Source organism: Numida meleagris, chromosome 12, assembly GCF_002078875.1.
Source record: "Numida meleagris isolate 19003 breed g44 Domestic line chromosome 12, NumMel1.0, whole genome shotgun sequence".
NCBI classification, from domain to species: Eukaryota; Metazoa; Chordata; class Aves; order Galliformes; family Numididae; genus Numida; species Numida meleagris.
Window position 1 is genome coordinate 13,790,954 of NC_034420.1, and position 15,779 is coordinate 13,806,732.

The 15,779-nt window shown below is 40.1% G+C and overlaps 2 protein-coding genes across 11 annotated transcripts in view; one reads left to right on the top strand and one right to left on the bottom strand.

The window, feature by feature from the left end:
- The window catches only part of HNRNPAB (heterogeneous nuclear ribonucleoprotein A/B), a 28,165-nt gene that overhangs the window by 10,294 nt on the left and 2,092 nt on the right, over positions 1 to 15,779 (bottom strand). For 2 of the 8 annotated variants that reach the window (XM_021410196.1, XM_021410192.1), the window contains exons 3-8: positions 14,060 to 14,228; positions 13,816 to 13,974; positions 13,287 to 13,418; positions 11,586 to 11,694; positions 11,340 to 11,492; positions 11,179 to 11,263 (exon numbers count right to left, since the gene is read on the bottom strand). In XM_021410196.1, the coding sequence (XP_021265871.1) occupies positions 11,193 to 11,263; positions 11,340 to 11,492; positions 11,586 to 11,694; positions 13,287 to 13,418; positions 13,816 to 13,974; positions 14,060 to 14,228 (793 nt within the window). In that variant the 3' untranslated portion in view covers positions 11,179 to 11,192. Of the gene's footprint in view, positions 1 to 8,017; positions 9,080 to 10,599; positions 10,925 to 11,178; positions 11,264 to 11,339; positions 11,493 to 11,585; positions 11,695 to 13,286; positions 13,419 to 13,815; positions 13,975 to 14,059; positions 14,229 to 15,779 lie in introns of those variants that run through there. The other 6 variants (XM_021410200.1, XM_021410197.1, XM_021410194.1 and 3 more) reach the window with 5 other exon arrangements.
- PHYKPL (5-phosphohydroxy-L-lysine phospho-lyase) lies at positions 7 to 8,510 on the top strand. 3 transcript variants are annotated; one of them, XM_021410177.1, is made up of 13 exons: positions 7 to 94; positions 1,684 to 1,802; positions 2,643 to 2,802; positions 3,408 to 3,482; positions 4,204 to 4,312; positions 4,407 to 4,523; positions 4,662 to 4,744; positions 5,036 to 5,261; positions 5,512 to 5,666; positions 6,214 to 6,303; positions 6,507 to 6,637; positions 7,023 to 7,079; positions 8,337 to 8,510. In XM_021410177.1, exons 1-12 carry the CDS (start codon positions 36 to 38, stop codon positions 7,073 to 7,075), a joined length of 1,377 nt encoding a protein of 458 aa, XP_021265852.1. In that variant the 5' UTR covers positions 7 to 35; the 3' UTR covers positions 7,076 to 7,079; positions 8,337 to 8,510. The 3 variants fall into 3 exon arrangements, with proteins under 3 accessions (XP_021265852.1, XP_021265855.1, XP_021265853.1); XM_021410180.1 differs by having other exon boundaries at positions 4,225 to 4,312; XM_021410178.1 differs by lacking the exon at positions 8,337 to 8,510 and adding an exon at positions 7,157 to 7,411.

Genomic DNA, 15,779 nt, shown 5'->3' on the forward strand with positions numbered 1-15,779 from the left:
CCTCCCGCCTGGGCCGGGCCGCGGACACGGCGGCCATGAGGCGAGCGGAGCGCTCCCGCCAGGAGACCCTGGCCCTACGGCGGCAGCTCATCGGGTAAGTGCCGGCTGCGGCGGTACCAAGTGCCCCGCTGCGCCCCGCGGAGCGCTGCCCGGCGCTGCCTGCCGTGGAGCGGGGCGCGGAGCGGGGCTGGCACCGAGCGGCCCGGGCCGGCTGCACAGCGCTCCGGAGCTCCGAGCGCTCCCTGCTCCTTTGCGGTAGAGTCGGTGCTGAAAGCGAGCGGAGCCTGGGCTTTACTCAGATAATTAGCGTTTAAGGAAGGTTATGAAACTAAGGCATGGAGATCCCTGAAAACACGGATGGCACGGCTGCCGAAGCTTGGAACTGCTTACAAAGCGGCTCTTTGGCCGCTTGACTCTAAGCGAGCAAACCACGAGGCCGCCGGAGCGGCTCCTGGTGCTGCTGACCCAGAATCAGAGCCCACCTGTCAGAGCTCTCGTAGCACTGAAAACCATCAGAATTAGCCTACATCTGCGCTCAGCTTACTAGAATTAAGCACGAGAGTCATCTCCAGGCTTTCAATCACTTGCTTTGTTCCAAACGATTTTAAAAATTCTTGGTTCTGGAGAATGCTACCGGGAACGGCAGCATGAGCGTTTCTGTCTGACCACAGGAATGTTACATATTCGGAAACGAAGGCTACCTCCGTCTGTAAGCCCTGTCCGACAGAAGGCAGGCTGGGGGTAAATGCTGCAGCGAGATCGGTAGCTGCACAGAGCTGAAGAATGCCTTTCTGTGTATTAAACTGTTTTGTAACTCATTTGCCCTGTTCCTGGGGACAAGGATCCAGCCCAGCCTCATTACTGCTTTCTTAGCACAGGTTGAACAGTGTAGTTTTACTGACAAACCTGTTCTGTCAATGCATACAGACAGTGTAGGATTCCTGCAGGGGACGGATAGTGACCTACTGTCTTATTTTTAACACCAACTTTTTAAATTAATTGATATTTCTCACTGTGTCATGTTATTTCCCTTTAACTTTTCTAAGCAGTATTTACGAAACGAAGTATTACAGGTTGGCATTGTCCTTCAGCGTTCATTAAATCCTGCAGCTCTCCTTAGGCAGATACGTTTAAATGTAATTTGTCAAATTTATTTAAAAAGTGACACAACACAAGCTCCCTTAAGCAGGCCCAGACTTGTAAATAAAATTACTCAAGGCTTCTGTGTTAGTGAAGCTCTGTACAGATGTCAGAATCAACTGCGCTGTGCCTTTAGAAAGAATATCAAGAGTATAATAGAAGTGATTAATAAGAGACAGGCACAAATAGTTTAAAGAGCAGGGAGGCGGCGAGTGTAGACACCAAGGAACCATAGTTAAGATCAGATGAAACTTCAGAGCCAAGTCCTGTCAGTGTGCTGTGGCTGGGGATTGCTAGTGAAGGATTTTTTTGTTCAGGAGTGGGTTTTTGTGCCTGCAAGCCTAACAAAACTTGGCTGTTGAGTCAGAGCACAAAGACTGTTCTTCTCTCCATCCCAAGCTGTGCTTTCGGGGCCAGGAGGGGGATGATGGCATGTGCTGCTGCACTGGGGAGAGAGATGTCTTGATTAACTGCACTGAGAGTATTACTTGATGACTGGGGGACTTCACTAAGGCTTATTTTGCTTTTTGATGCTTCACACAGCTCTTCTTGCAAGCTGTTTTATTCTAATGATCCAGTGAAGATTGTAAAGGCAAGAGGCCAGTACATGTATGATGAGAATGGAAGACAATACCTCGACTGCATAAACAACGTTGCTCATGGTAAGCTGAAGTTCTGTTATTCAATACCATGTTTTACTAAGCAGAGCAAGGAACAATCAGTACTTTTTACCACGGTTCCATTGTGTTGAGGGGGTGGTTGTTTCATTGGAAAAGTGGAAGCAACCTTTCTTGAGCCTATAGTTTGAGAAACTTGTGCTCACGTTTGGATTTCTGCACGAACATGACACTTTCCAGACTTGCTTCCTGTTTTACCTTCACAGAAGAGCACTTATCTAAACTTCACAGAGCTCTGTGCGGGAAAATTCCGGTCAAGCATCTAACTGTGAAATTAACAAAGGACAGTTTGTCGTACTTGCAGATGTCACTACGGGTACTACTGAAGGACCACAGCTCAGCGTGGTGCGTTATTTGCATTTTATGAAGCAGCTGTTTCTTTCTTACAGTACTTGAAATGGCTGCTCAGGGCTGACAGTTATACCATATATTACTGTCAATATGTAATAACAATATATACTGACAATATATAATTATTTGATGGTAGAGCTTATCTGCAAATACAACTATTCAAATGTCTAAATTCAAAGTAAAAAGTTAGACGCCGTTTCATTATATTGACTTTCAGTATTTAACCACCAGCCTTGAAATACAACAACCAGTTTAAAACTTTCTGAACAACGAGTTTTCAATGAGAGCTTTCAAGTCATACCATTGTTGTCCTATGTTGAGAACATCATTAATGTCTAACTGATTAAATACGAACATCAGGGACAATAGCTCTGTACTGTTAAGAGGTATGTAAGCACAAAGTCAGTATGTGCCTGCCAAAAGACACCAGGCACAATGAAGAACTCTCAGGCCTCTCTCTCCCCTCTCTTGCAGTTGGACATTGTCACCCGGACGTAGTAAAAGCAGCCCACGAGCAAAACCAAGTGCTAAATACAAATTCTCGTTATCTTCATGACAACTTGACTGATTATGCAGAGAGACTTTCAAAAAAGCTACCTGAGAAGTTGTGCACCTTTTATTTCTTGAATTCTGGGTAAGTCAGGTGTATCAGAATTGCTATTGTTTTTTGCCCTGGTTATACACAGACAAGTACATCAGCAGCCAGCTGCATGCTCTGGAGTGATGACTATATTAAAAAAAAAAAAAAGTAATTTAAGTTGTTTGATTGTGAAGAAACTGTGGTCTTAGAATTTCTGCAGCTCTGAAGTTTTTATTTACCAAGTTCTCTGTCAGAAAACTGAACTAGTGCTTTATTTGTAAAGCTTTTTATTCTAAGGCCTTGGTCTAGGTTAATGTAAGGATTTTTCTGTGTTTGTTTCTGGTCTGACACGTTTTCTGAATTTGACATTTCTTCCATCATCAAAATTCAATGTTACAATGCATATTTCTGCTTGTGGGAGGTTCCTGTATTCCCAAGCAACCTACACATTGAAATAAAAAGGAAACTGCTTCTAAGCAGTTCCTGCAATCCAGCTTTTTTAAGATGGATTCTACTGTTAAGCAGTCCTACCTAATAAGTGCAAAGCGCTGCTGATTACTCAGGGATCTGTCAGTACCTTGCATCCAGTTCTGTGTTCTCTGCAAGTTTCAAACCTCAGGTATCTGCAATTAAACACTTACAAGTTTTATCTATTATAGATCTGAAGCTAATGATCTTGCCCTAAGAATGGCACGACAGTTTACAAAGCACGAGGACGTTATAGTTCTAGACCAGTAAGTATGTTGGCAATTTTATCTACAGTAGGTTACAAGGCTTGGTTTTGATCTGTGGTCACAGCACTTGTTATTGTAGGAAGAATGTAGCTAGGAAGTTGAGAGAATTTTCTTCTGTTCAGTATTTGAGAGTCCACTCCTAAAGTTCTGCATTCAGCTAGGGCTCTCCAGCACAGGACAGACTTTGCCATGCTGAAACAAGGCCAGCACTGGCCTGGCACCATGGGAGGGAAAGCTGTGGACGTGAGGGTTTCAAAAACTTGAGTTTGTTTATTCTTAGAAGGCACAATAAAAAAAAAAAAAAAAAAAACCATAAAGCCAGCTCTGAAGCTGCACAGGGACAGGAAAGAGACAGCAGACAGAAGGAGAAACGTGAAGAATTCTGATGAGACACAGGGAAACGCTTTTCTGCCATAAGGGTGGTCAAATATTAGAGCAGAATGAACCAAAAATTCCACTGTTGGAGGATATTCAGAAGCAGGCCAGAAACATTGATTCCTGCAATCTCTTAATACTATCTGTGACTTACACTGCTGGGATTTTAGTCGCTGGCTCTGGAAAACCAGTGACCAGGACAGTTATCTGCCTGCATCCCTTAGGAATCCTACAGCTGTTCTCAGCTAGTACTGTATTCCTACCAGGTGATGCAACTCATCTACTCTTTAGATGTCAGTAATGTTAAGCCTAAAGAACTCTTAATAATGAGGAAATTACTGTTTAGTTCTGCTGATTGTTTTTTAAGTGCTTACCATGGACATCTGACATCCTTGATTGACATAAGCCCATATAAATTCAGAAATCTAGAAGGACAAAAGGAATGGGTCCACGTGGTATGTACTTCAGCCTATAACTATTGATTACTTGCAAATTAAATGAAGACTTATTTATGATTTACTGAACACAGAATACTGTTCCTTTGCATAGGCTCCTGTTCCAGACACATACAGAGGACTATACAGAGAGGACCATGAAGATCCAGTAACAGCCTATGCTAATGAAGTGAAAAACATTATTAAGCAAGCACATAAGAAAGGCAGAAAGGTAAGAAGTGGTTTCCTTGAGCTTTTGCCTTGCCTAAGAGATCAGGACAGGTGACTGTCAATGCTAACAACATGTTAAGACAACTTCCACACAGTTCTGCATTGTGTGTTCAGTCATTATACAGTATGTATGTTTCAGATTGCTGCGTTTTTTGCTGAATCTCTGCCAAGCGTTGGTGGTCAAATCATCCCACCAGAAGGCTATTTTCAGAAAGTTGCAGAGTAAGTAGTCAGTCATTCATTATCTTCACTTTTAAAATGTAAAATGCATCCTACATACAGATGAGAATTTCTGTCTCCGGAAGCATATAGCTTTACAGGCAGAAAGATGAATGCTTTCATATTAGAACATAATCTTTGTGGGGCAAAGGCCTCTTAAACACATGGTATAGAAGTTATCCTTCACAAAGTTTGTTTTCAAGAAGTTTGCAAATTAATGCTTTCTGTGTGTTGCAAACCAGAACATATTTGTGTTCACTTTCTTCCTAGCATATAACAACTGTTATGTTACAGGCATGTGCGCAAGGCAGGAGGTGTATTTGTTGCTGATGAAATTCAAGTTGGCTTTGGCAGGGTTGGCAAGCACTTCTGGGCATTCCAGCTTCAGGGAGAAGAGTTTATACCTGACATAGTCACTATGGGGAAACCCATAGGTAATGGGCACCCTCTTGCCTGTGTAGCAACAACAAAAGAAATCGCAGAAGCGTTTGCAGCCACAGGAGTAGAGTATTTCAACACAGTAAGTACAAATTGACCACAGTCTCTTTTTTTTTTTTTTTTAAGAATGAGTCAGTACTAAAATGAGAATCGTGGGCTTTGTTTTTAATTAATCTTCATTGTCCACACAGTTACTGCTTACATTAATTGCATCTTTCTGGTACCTAACTTTCTAATTACTGACTATCAGATACCAATCTTAGTATGCTCACGTTATCACTGATGCTACACTTCCGTTGACAAGATTGCATGTGTTCCTTTCCTGAACTCAGTTTGGAGGAAACCCTGTTTCATGTGCCATTGGATTAGCAGTTCTGGATGTGATAGAGAAGGAACAGCTTCAGGTTCATGCCACAGAAGTTGGCAGCTTCTTGATGAAGCTACTCATGGAGCAAAAAGTCAAGCACCCCATCATTGGTGATGTCAGGTATGAATGCTTTACTTAGATTTTTAGCTGCTTTTTGTTTGGTTTATCATGACTAAGTTAAAAAAAAAAACTGATATTGTTTTATAAAACTGTTCAGAGCTGTGGCATCAGCAAGAAAAAAAATAATCAGCCTACTGTACTTTAGATTAAACCATACTTGAGCTAATCAGAAGTCTGATAAACTCTGCCACTCTAGGCCAGTTTTGCTTTATTAATTTCATTTGCTAGAGATGGACAAACACTTCTGGTGTATTAGTTGCCAAGACAAAAGTTTAAGCAGAAAAGTAGTTTAGTGCACAAAGAATACAATTTGTAAGTGGGATGAAACATACATTTATCATTTTATCTACTTGGAATGACAGCACAGGACAAGCCCATACCATACTACCGCATTTCTGCAAAACCATTATAACTTTTTTTTTTAAACAGCAGCCAGCAGCCATCCACAATTCTCAGACTTTTGTGAGACCAAACCTTAACTGTCTCTCTCAATCCTTTAGTTCATTTGCAGTTCCTTCTTATGACACCATTTACATTTCTTTTAAAGAGGTTCTGGCTTATTCATTGGAGTGGACTTAATTAAAGATCAAGCAAAAAGGACCCCAGCCACAGAAGAAGCAGAGTATTTAATAACAAGGTACATGCAACAATCATGTGGTTTTCCAGTGTGCTAGACAAGCACACAATTTCAAAGCAGCCTGCCACTCAGTAGCTGCTGAAGTACAGCCAGTTAGCACCAGCACTGAAAAGCATTGTCTGGACAGCCACTATAATGATGCTTTTAAAGTTTTCTGAACTATTTGCACAAGGTGAACATAATCCTGCTACTGCTCTTTCCAGGCTTAAGGAAGAATATATTCTACTGAGTACAGATGGGCCAGGAAGAAACGTACTTAAATTCAAGCCCCCGATGTGTTTCACTATGGAGGATGCTAAATTTGTAGTGGACACCATTGACAAACTTCTAACAGGTAATACAGATCAAAAAATGCCTTATAGCAGTTGCTGTTGGACTGAGCGGCTGAGCCTGCTTTTCTGAAGCCCTGAAACGAAGCCAGAATGGCAGACACTAAACACAGGGGAAAGTCGGTGATTGAGAGTTTAGCCTTTACTTCCAAACCAAGTTCTCTAACAAAACTTTTTACTCCAAAGATGCATATGCCTTTTAAAAGTTTCTCTCTGGGAGAGGTTAGCATTCACTTAGAGCAACTGTTAAAGCTAACCAAATATCACTGGAGATCATCTTGAAGCATTGAGACTTTTTGTACAATTTGAGCACATTCAGTGTTAACCAAGTTAGTCTAAAACTTTGTTTCAACTCTGAGCATGTTAATTTGTTGCTTGTTGTCCTTCCAGATATGGAAAAAGAACATCTGAACCAAGAGAAACCATCCAGTGGTTCAACCTAAGAAGGTATTTATCTCTATTCACTCTTTATATTACTATTTAGAAGTTAATGTTTCTAATGTTTCTAAACATGCTTCACACAGGCAGTAAAGCAGGACCAAGTTTTCTCAGAGATCTCTGGCAATCTAGAAGCATGGACTAGACTTGGTTTTATCTGGAATTCACAGCTGCCTTCTATTAGTCTGGTACTTCTAGTAGAACACTGTATGAATTCATTTGTTTTCAAGCTAGGTCCAACATATCTCAGAAATGCCTACTGCTGTTACAGCTCTTAGGCCAGCTGCTCATTGTCTTTAGCCTTCAGACAGAAGCTGCTGCAGTATCACAGTGCCCAGTTACAGTCAGATGGATAACTACCTCTCAGCAAGTCTTCCTCTAAGTGCCCTTAAGAACATGTGCTTCAACACTGTACATTCTGCATGCCACAATTTGGGAACCTCCACTTAAACTAGTAGTGAACGTACTGTTTATAGCCTTTCATAAAACTACTGCAGCCCCCGTTTCCTTTAAACCACACAGTCATTTCAGGCTCATGGCTGTTATTTCATGATTAAGCATCAGCTTACCCCTATACGCACCAATTTTTGGGCATCAGTAAGAGAAAGACTTGTTAAGTTTTCTAAACTCTAATATCTGTTGAGGCCCCTCTGTAGCTTGCAGAACATCAAGCTGCTTCTCATCTTAACACACGCTTAAGAGCAGCATACACTTACAGTTAACGCCTTGATAACAACACTTGAGTACACCTGGTACTTCCTTAAACCAACTCCAGCCAGAAGACAAGTGAATGTGTTTTTTATCAAGTACCCAGTAAAGTTTTAGGTACCTGGCTATGACTGTAATCAGTTGGCCTCAAGCACCACGCTAGATTCACAGTGCTATGGCCCTATGCTAAGGAAGAGCATGTTTTTAGTTCAGTGCAATAGCAGTATAGCAGGCACAAGAAAAGTGTGTTAATATTTTATTTAGCAAGTTAATAAAAAGACATACAGCTGTTAGTACTATGGATTCTTGAGAACAGAAGGATTACTCACAGTATCAGTTTAACTTAAGACACCTAATAACTTAATGTGCTTATCTGCAAATCTAAAATAAGCAAAAAAACGCTTCTCTACAAAAAAAGCAAGAATGCAAAAAAAGCCTCTTACTCAGTACAGTACCAGTACAACACTTACATTGCTTGTAAGTGAAAATGAGGCAATGAAATAGATTTCTTTTAATGATGCTTTATAAGAAAAACATAACATTATTTTCTTTCCATAGGTTTCAAACATGTTTCAAGACCTACTACTAAGAAAAGTTATTATACTGTGAAAATGTACATTTAATCTTCATCATAGTATGTCTTAGACCAGACAAGTTAACCTTCAATTTTGTTATTTTCAGTTATCTTATTAAGTAAGTGAAAGCTTTAGGAGAAATAAATGTTCAACTGTGGCAGATGTGGGATTGGCTTTTATTTAACAGAGTTTCTAAAACTGGTTTTAAAGCAATATCTTTCTAGGAGCTACTACAAACTATGTTTTCCGAACTCATGCTCTTTCAGGTTATGCCTGTTTAAAAATTAAGATGAACCAGCTGGCTTTTTTTTTTTTTGTTATCTGCTGCTACCAATGGTAACTCCATTCCTGGAAGTGTCTTTCCCAGGCTCCTCTGATCAGTTTCAGTAGGCAGTTTCAAGCTAATGAGGTTCTAGTAGCACTATAATCAACAAGGTCTCAAAGAGCAGAAGTAAAGAGCTTTAGCCCCAAACTCATGAGGAACAGACAGCTCAAAGTCACAGCTCCCACAGCTGTTCTTAGGAAATACTGCCCTCAAGAAATATCTGAGTACAGTTAGTAAATTAACAGTATGTTACAGCCATTTAAGAAACAACTCTGCGTACAAGCCCTTGCTTTCACCTGACAGTAAGATTTTCTTTGCATCACAAACTTTTCATGCGAGAAAGGGAAAGCAAGCTCTTCATATAAGTGCTAGTAACCCATTTCTGCCTGAGGCCACATCACCTGTAAAGAATCATAGAATCATTAAGGTTGGAAAAGACCTCTAAGGTCATCTAGCCCAACCATTGAAATGAAGCATTACTTGAGGATCTACTTCCAAAGGGAACCAGTAACAGGTTGACAAGCTATTGCTAATGCACTAGACAGAAATACTGCAGCAGTACAGCCCTGGCGTAACACTATCTAAATCCCCCTTCAGAGGGCAAACCATCTGCTAGGAAGGTATTCTAACCATTAGTTCAAAAGAAAACAAGTAAAAGGATGCAGCAGAATAAAGCACTTCACTTTCCAATCTTCAAGAGTAATCTTTCTAAATATTACTTATTTGTTCCAGTTGTCTTTAGTTTTATATTTTTCAAGTTGGGCATTTTGTTACATACTTCAGCTGTAAAGCTGATGTGCCCATTACCCAATTAAAAGTCTGCTTCGGTCTTTTTTATTTTCAAGATTACAACTTAACCTCAGACAAGTCTTACAGACTTTTAACTTTATGGTTTTAAATTTCAAGGACAGCCAGCAGGGAGCAGCATATTATCATCCCTGTAGGAATTGCTGCTTCCCTCGTGAAAAAAATGTAAAGATCACTATTAACAAGTTTCTCTTTTCTTAGATGCTTTATTTGGTTCCACTGCTGGTTTGTTTGTTCAAATCATGTTAAAAGAAAAATATCAGCTTTTAAAATAAAGAAAAAAATCAAACCGATTACTTCAACAAAGATTAGAAATTTACTTTGTGCAGCAGCACTTACTACTTAGAATATTTTTAAATTTAAGACTGAGACTACTCTGCAACCAGACAAGCAAATCACATAGTAGCTATTAGCTAAAAATAGTGGTAAGCTAGTCAACAAAACAGAAAGCATATCTCTAGCTGGTCACTTATCTCTAGAAGGAGTTGTATATTAGATGCACCTTTCTTGTTTTTCCTCCCACAGCCTCAGGTGGAAGTTCTTTACTGTGTTTTTGGAACACAGTAAAACTGCAAAAATTCAGGCTTTGCATTGATAATTTAATGTCTGCCTAACCTGTCTTTCAAGACATATATACATACTATTAAGAACTTTTAGAAACCTCTGACTCAAGAGGCTGAAACATGAAGGAAGTGCAGCTAGCTTCTTGCATACCTCTTAAGCCTCCTCCTGCAAGGCTGTCTAGCCTGCCAAGCCCTACCTGAAACCTAAGTCTCTGGCTCCGCCCACAAGAGCCTTCCACTGCAGGCATTACTACAGTCAGTACTACAACTACCTCCGTACCTGTCTAGAACACGAGCCAGCGGCACAGCCCCAGCAGCTGGGGATTTCCACCCAGGCTCTCTTCCATAACCTCCAGGCAGAAGTGACTGCAGTTCTCAGCTGTCACTTAACTGCTACAGTCAACACAACTACCTACCAACACAGCCCTCTAGTTTCAAGATTAAAAGCATTAAGCCCAACTCTTCATCTATCAAGGTACTGCCAAGAACTAAGTTCTGGGAAAAATATACTGCCGTTTTACTAATACATAGCTGAAGAATGGCACAAGACACTAGATTACGCCTTTTTTATTTCAAAAGCTAGGATAGCTTCAATATCCATGTCATGGTGAATCAGAACACATGTAAAATACCTTACAATACATTAGATTCCAAAAAGGTACCAAAAAGTACAGTAAAATTAACACTTCCATTACAGGAAATGTATGACACAAAAACAATACAAAATAAAAAGGTGGAAAGTGACACTGGTTCCCTAAGATGCATCTCTTTCTGTACAACTGGAGTAATGCAGAGTCCATAGTTAACTCCAAGAGGCAGTCCCTAGATGCAGAGCTGCAGCTTTAAGCAGACCCTCAAAATCAGTTTCAGTTTAACCTATTAATAAAATCATTAATTAATACCTTCAGCAAGGCTGAAATTTACACACCACACTGTCTAAACAACTAGTTATCTGTAAGTATTAAACATGTAAAACATTTCCAGGGAGCTCTTCCAAGTAAGATGCACATTTAACAGGCCATAGAAATTTATTGTAAAGTTAAATTTGGTACAGAACTGAAATACCATCTACAGCATTGTATACAAAACCTATGCAGTCATTTTCCAAAAGAGACCATGCCACTGCATACCTGAATAAGTTTGATCAATATGGCTTGTAGTTATTCTGATGGCCACCACGCCTTGGTGTCTTCCCGTAATTTGCACTGCCTTGACCTATGAACAAGAGAACAAATGCATTAAACTGCTAATTAGTTACGCTTGCTTATACCCAATACAGTTCTTTACTTACTGTAATCATAGCCTGGTCCATATCCATAATACCCATATCCTGAATAATCATAGCCTCCATAGCCACCATAACCTTGCTGATAGCCGTATCCTTGATTCCCATAACCCTGGTTCCAGTAATTGCCATAACCTTGATTCCAATTTTGACTTTGAGCTATAGAAGGGAAAACCATCCACAAAATCCCATTTTAGTACACACAGCTTAGTTTGAATGTGTCCATACTAAAGTAGTGTGTGTAATACTTACCACCGCCTCTTCCACCTCTGCCTCTTCCTCCATAGCTACCTCTTCCTCCACCACTACTGAACTGTTGCTGCTGGTATACTTCTTTTGGCTGTGCTACCTTTATCTCGCACTGAAAACAAAGAATAAGGAGGAATGTGTTTATTTGTCTTAGAAGAGCAGTGCTCAAACCTAGCCACTTAAAGCCAGAGATTATTCTAGAGGCAAAGGTGTTCATGCTCTGCTCCCTGTCACACAATCAATATTACTGCACATCCAGAAGCATCTGCTTTATCATGCTGCTCAGGCCAAGGTAAGTCAGTCACTATCTGCCATTCAATGCAGGCTACTGCTATCAGAGTTCTTTATGCAACCCATTCCCCACCATCAGCTTCCTCACAGGAAGGTGGGGATGTCACCTCAGCATAGCCGCTACTGCTTCTGGGGTGGCTACAAGGCTGCCCCTCATCCTGCAGAACCTCTTGGACTAAGCTGCTGGACTGCTTCACCTGAGCCGTGCTGACTGAAGAGCTACCAGCAAGGCTGAGAAATAAGTCAAGTGAGTTTTCTTGGTGGCCTTCATGCAACCTATACTATGAATATGTGTTGGACTGTAAAGTACACTTAACCAACACTTGAAAACATACTTTATCCAATACTATGAATAATTAAAAATAATTGAAATTAAAATTTCCAAGGCTGGCCCCCAAGATCCAGTTCAAGTTAACAGCCAGCTTTTACTTCCTGGATCTGTGCATGGTTGGAAATGAAGCAGTGAAAGGAACAACACCCTGTGATGGCACCTCAGGAAACCTTTCTTGGAATTCTTCACACTGGATCTTGCTTTAAGGTAATGTGCTGGTTTTATTATCTTATGACAAAAACAAGCCATAGATGCAAGATATACTGACAGGATTTCTGTGGTCTTTTCACACCTGACCCTTTACCTCTTCTGACAAACTTTATAGCTAACTAAAGAGTCTGGCAAACCAAATGAACAGGTAATTACCAAAACTTTACCCTGTATTGTGTCAACTAGTCTGGTCTTAAACTAAGTGTAATGCAAGTTATGATGTGGGGCTGTATTAAAAGTTCTAACAGGACTCTGAAGTTAGCATATGGATGGTTAGCGTTGAGCACAAAGCAAAAGAAGAGGGACACCTTCCAGCCAGTACACATTATTTGCCTCCAGTCCTCATTAGCTTGACACCCGAACCTCTATTAGCTACTCCCACAGATAAGCACCATCAGCCATCCAGAGCATCTCTCACCACTGTTACAGTGGTTCACTCAGCCAGCTGATGAGGTTCAAGGGGCCCTTAAGCATAGACTTTTTCCCTCTGGTTCCTGAAGTTAGTACCAGTAAGCCCTGAATTTATGCAATTACTCTATGATGAAAATAGAGTATTAATCTATTCAGATGGCTTATATCGCCATACTGATATATATAAAGCCAGTTTTTCCACACATATGTAATTATATTAAATCCTTTACTTATAAAAGGCTAGAGCACTTAACAAATATAAATCCACAAATACTGGCAAAGAACCTTGGCAGGCTCTGTGGCTGAACACAGAGCAGAAAAAAATACAGTGAATTGCAAGCTGTCCTTACTGTATTCTGGGTACTCTGAAATGATAGGTTTACAAAATCTTTTTCAGAGTGAAGACATAGTGGTATTCTGCTTAACTGTCCAGTCAAAGATTCACAAATCTAGGTTCCTACCTTGCTTCCACTGACGTTATGGAATTTCTTCTCCAAAACTTTCTTCACTGGATCTTCTTCCTTGAAAGTGATGAACACAAACCCCCTCCTTTTGTTGGTCTTTGGATCCATTGGAAGTTCAATTGCTTCAATCTGAAGACAAGAAATACTGTTTTAGACTCAAGTTTTAGCAGAACACTTAAGTGCATGGCATTTGGTACAGTAAAACTTTAAGTTTCGTATCTACACATATTAAGCAACACTAAAGTTGCAGTGTTCTTCCTACAGGAAAATTAGCTTTCAAACCAGAGGCTTCAATTAACTTTACAAACATTAAGAATTTTAACATAAAATAGAATGGTTTGAGTTCAAATAAGGTATCTAATTAGAAATTTAAGTATTTAGCTTTCAAGATAAACTTCTGGATCAGTTACAAAAGGCTTGACACATCTGAAATTACTATTGTTTACAATTTGGAAGTTATTAGTAATTTAAACAGCAGTTGTTGACTATACAGTGTTTCAGGGTTCAGTTAGATATCATTACACACCTCTCCAAACTCGCCAAAGTATTCCCTGATTTTCTCTTCTGTGGCTTCGGGGTTAAGTCCACCAACAAATATTTTCTTCACAGGATCCTTTTTCATTGCCATGGCCTTCTTGGGGTCAATTAGTCGTCCATCTAGCCTGTGTTCTTTCTGTTCCAGAACCTAAAAGATAGTTTAATTAGACTAACTTAAGCTAGAAAGTTTCCCTTTAAGACTCTGAGAAACAGAGAACAAAGCGTAAACTCACCTTTTCAACACTCCCAGGTTCTTTGAAGAGTATAAATCCAAAGCCTCTGGATCTTCCTGTGTTAGGGTCCATCTTTATCGTACAGTCAGTTACCTCACCAAACTTGGTGAAGTAATCTTTCAAGTCTTTTTTGCTTGTATCCCAACTGAGGCCACCAACAAACATCTTCCTGAAATTTCAAAGAGAATAGCTATTTAGATTCAGGAAGTATTACAGAAAAGCGCATGTAGTAAGATGCTCACTGTGGTACACACCTCAGCAGCATTGTCAGAACAGGTCCAACTGTTGAAGGTTAAATACTTTTGCATCTTGTCAAAAGCTAACGCTACAGGAGCATACAGGGGTTTGTTTTTTCCCCTCCCTCTTCTTTGAGGGAATTACAGTACACTCTAAAATTTATGACATGCTGTTAAAAAAAAAAACAGTAAAAATTGCTTCAAGTACTCCTCCTCACCAGTAACTTATGTTCTTCCACTGTGATTCTGTTACTTGCAACAAAGTAATATTGATTATCAATTACTGCCTGTTCCTTTTTGAAAGGAACTGAGGTCATACATACTGCTTTGAAAGCACTCAGGCTAGAAAAGGGCATCAAAATCAAAATGCTTAAGATCTATCTTAATTTGGCTAAATGGATGTAAAAATGTTAGCCTTAGAACAAAGAACCTGCAGAATTTAAACCAGATATCTGTGACCGCTAAGAACAGTCTCCTACAACAAATGGGACTTTGGACCTGCCTTAACAAGTACACTGTGCACTTCTTCCTGCTTAGTTACTGAATCTGGTTCTATCTTCATCAGTATGACAATATTAAGCCAGTCTTCGCTTTCATGGGAGGCTACGATACAGTACTTCCCTACCCGCACTCCCACACTGATTACCTCTAAAGCATCACAAAGAACTAGAAACTACTCAAGTGCAACACAGAAACTAAGCAAAACTAAGATCAGTCAACAAGGCACTTTTCAAATGCCTCACTTAAATAAAACCATTAATAGCAAGACCATTTTCTATTTTCAGAGTTTCCAAGGTAACAAACCAAGCTTTTAAAAGCATTTGAGCCTTTTTACCTAACTACAGACTAAAGCAGTTTAAGTTGTCACTACTCTGTTCAGAGGTAACCACGATCTGGCAGTAGAAGCTAGCAGCACTTTATAAAATATTCTACACCTAAATAAAATTGCCTTTTGGTGTTAATGTATAACTTCGACTTGCCAAAACCAGCATCCTTAGGTTCAAAAGGCAACACGAGACAAAGAACCACTAAGTGATTGATATGTTTTCTAGACTTTTTTCACTGAACTGGAGGAAACCATATCCTTTATAGGCTAAATCTGTAATTTTTCACATCAAGCTGTGCACTCCCAATGAAGAAGTGTGATATGGTATTTAAGGCCTAAGTCACTCTGTGCTTCTTACAGCCATTAAAATAGAGGCCTTAATGAAAAGGCCTTCCAGAGTTTACTAAACCGCTCAATAAAGATAAAAGAAAGATAACTTGATGGCTCCATTCTCATCAGAATAGCTTACTGACCAAGCAACAATGCAAAACGTAAACAGACTGACAGCTGTTTTCAACAGCATGCCTTGGCATCGCTAGATGTTCTTACAGAACAGATCCAAGAGAAACTCGAAGGTTGGAGGGATGACAGGAGTTTACCTGCAGGCAGCGTCAGCCGCACACCCTAAGGATGGGACTACGATACACACACAGGTATT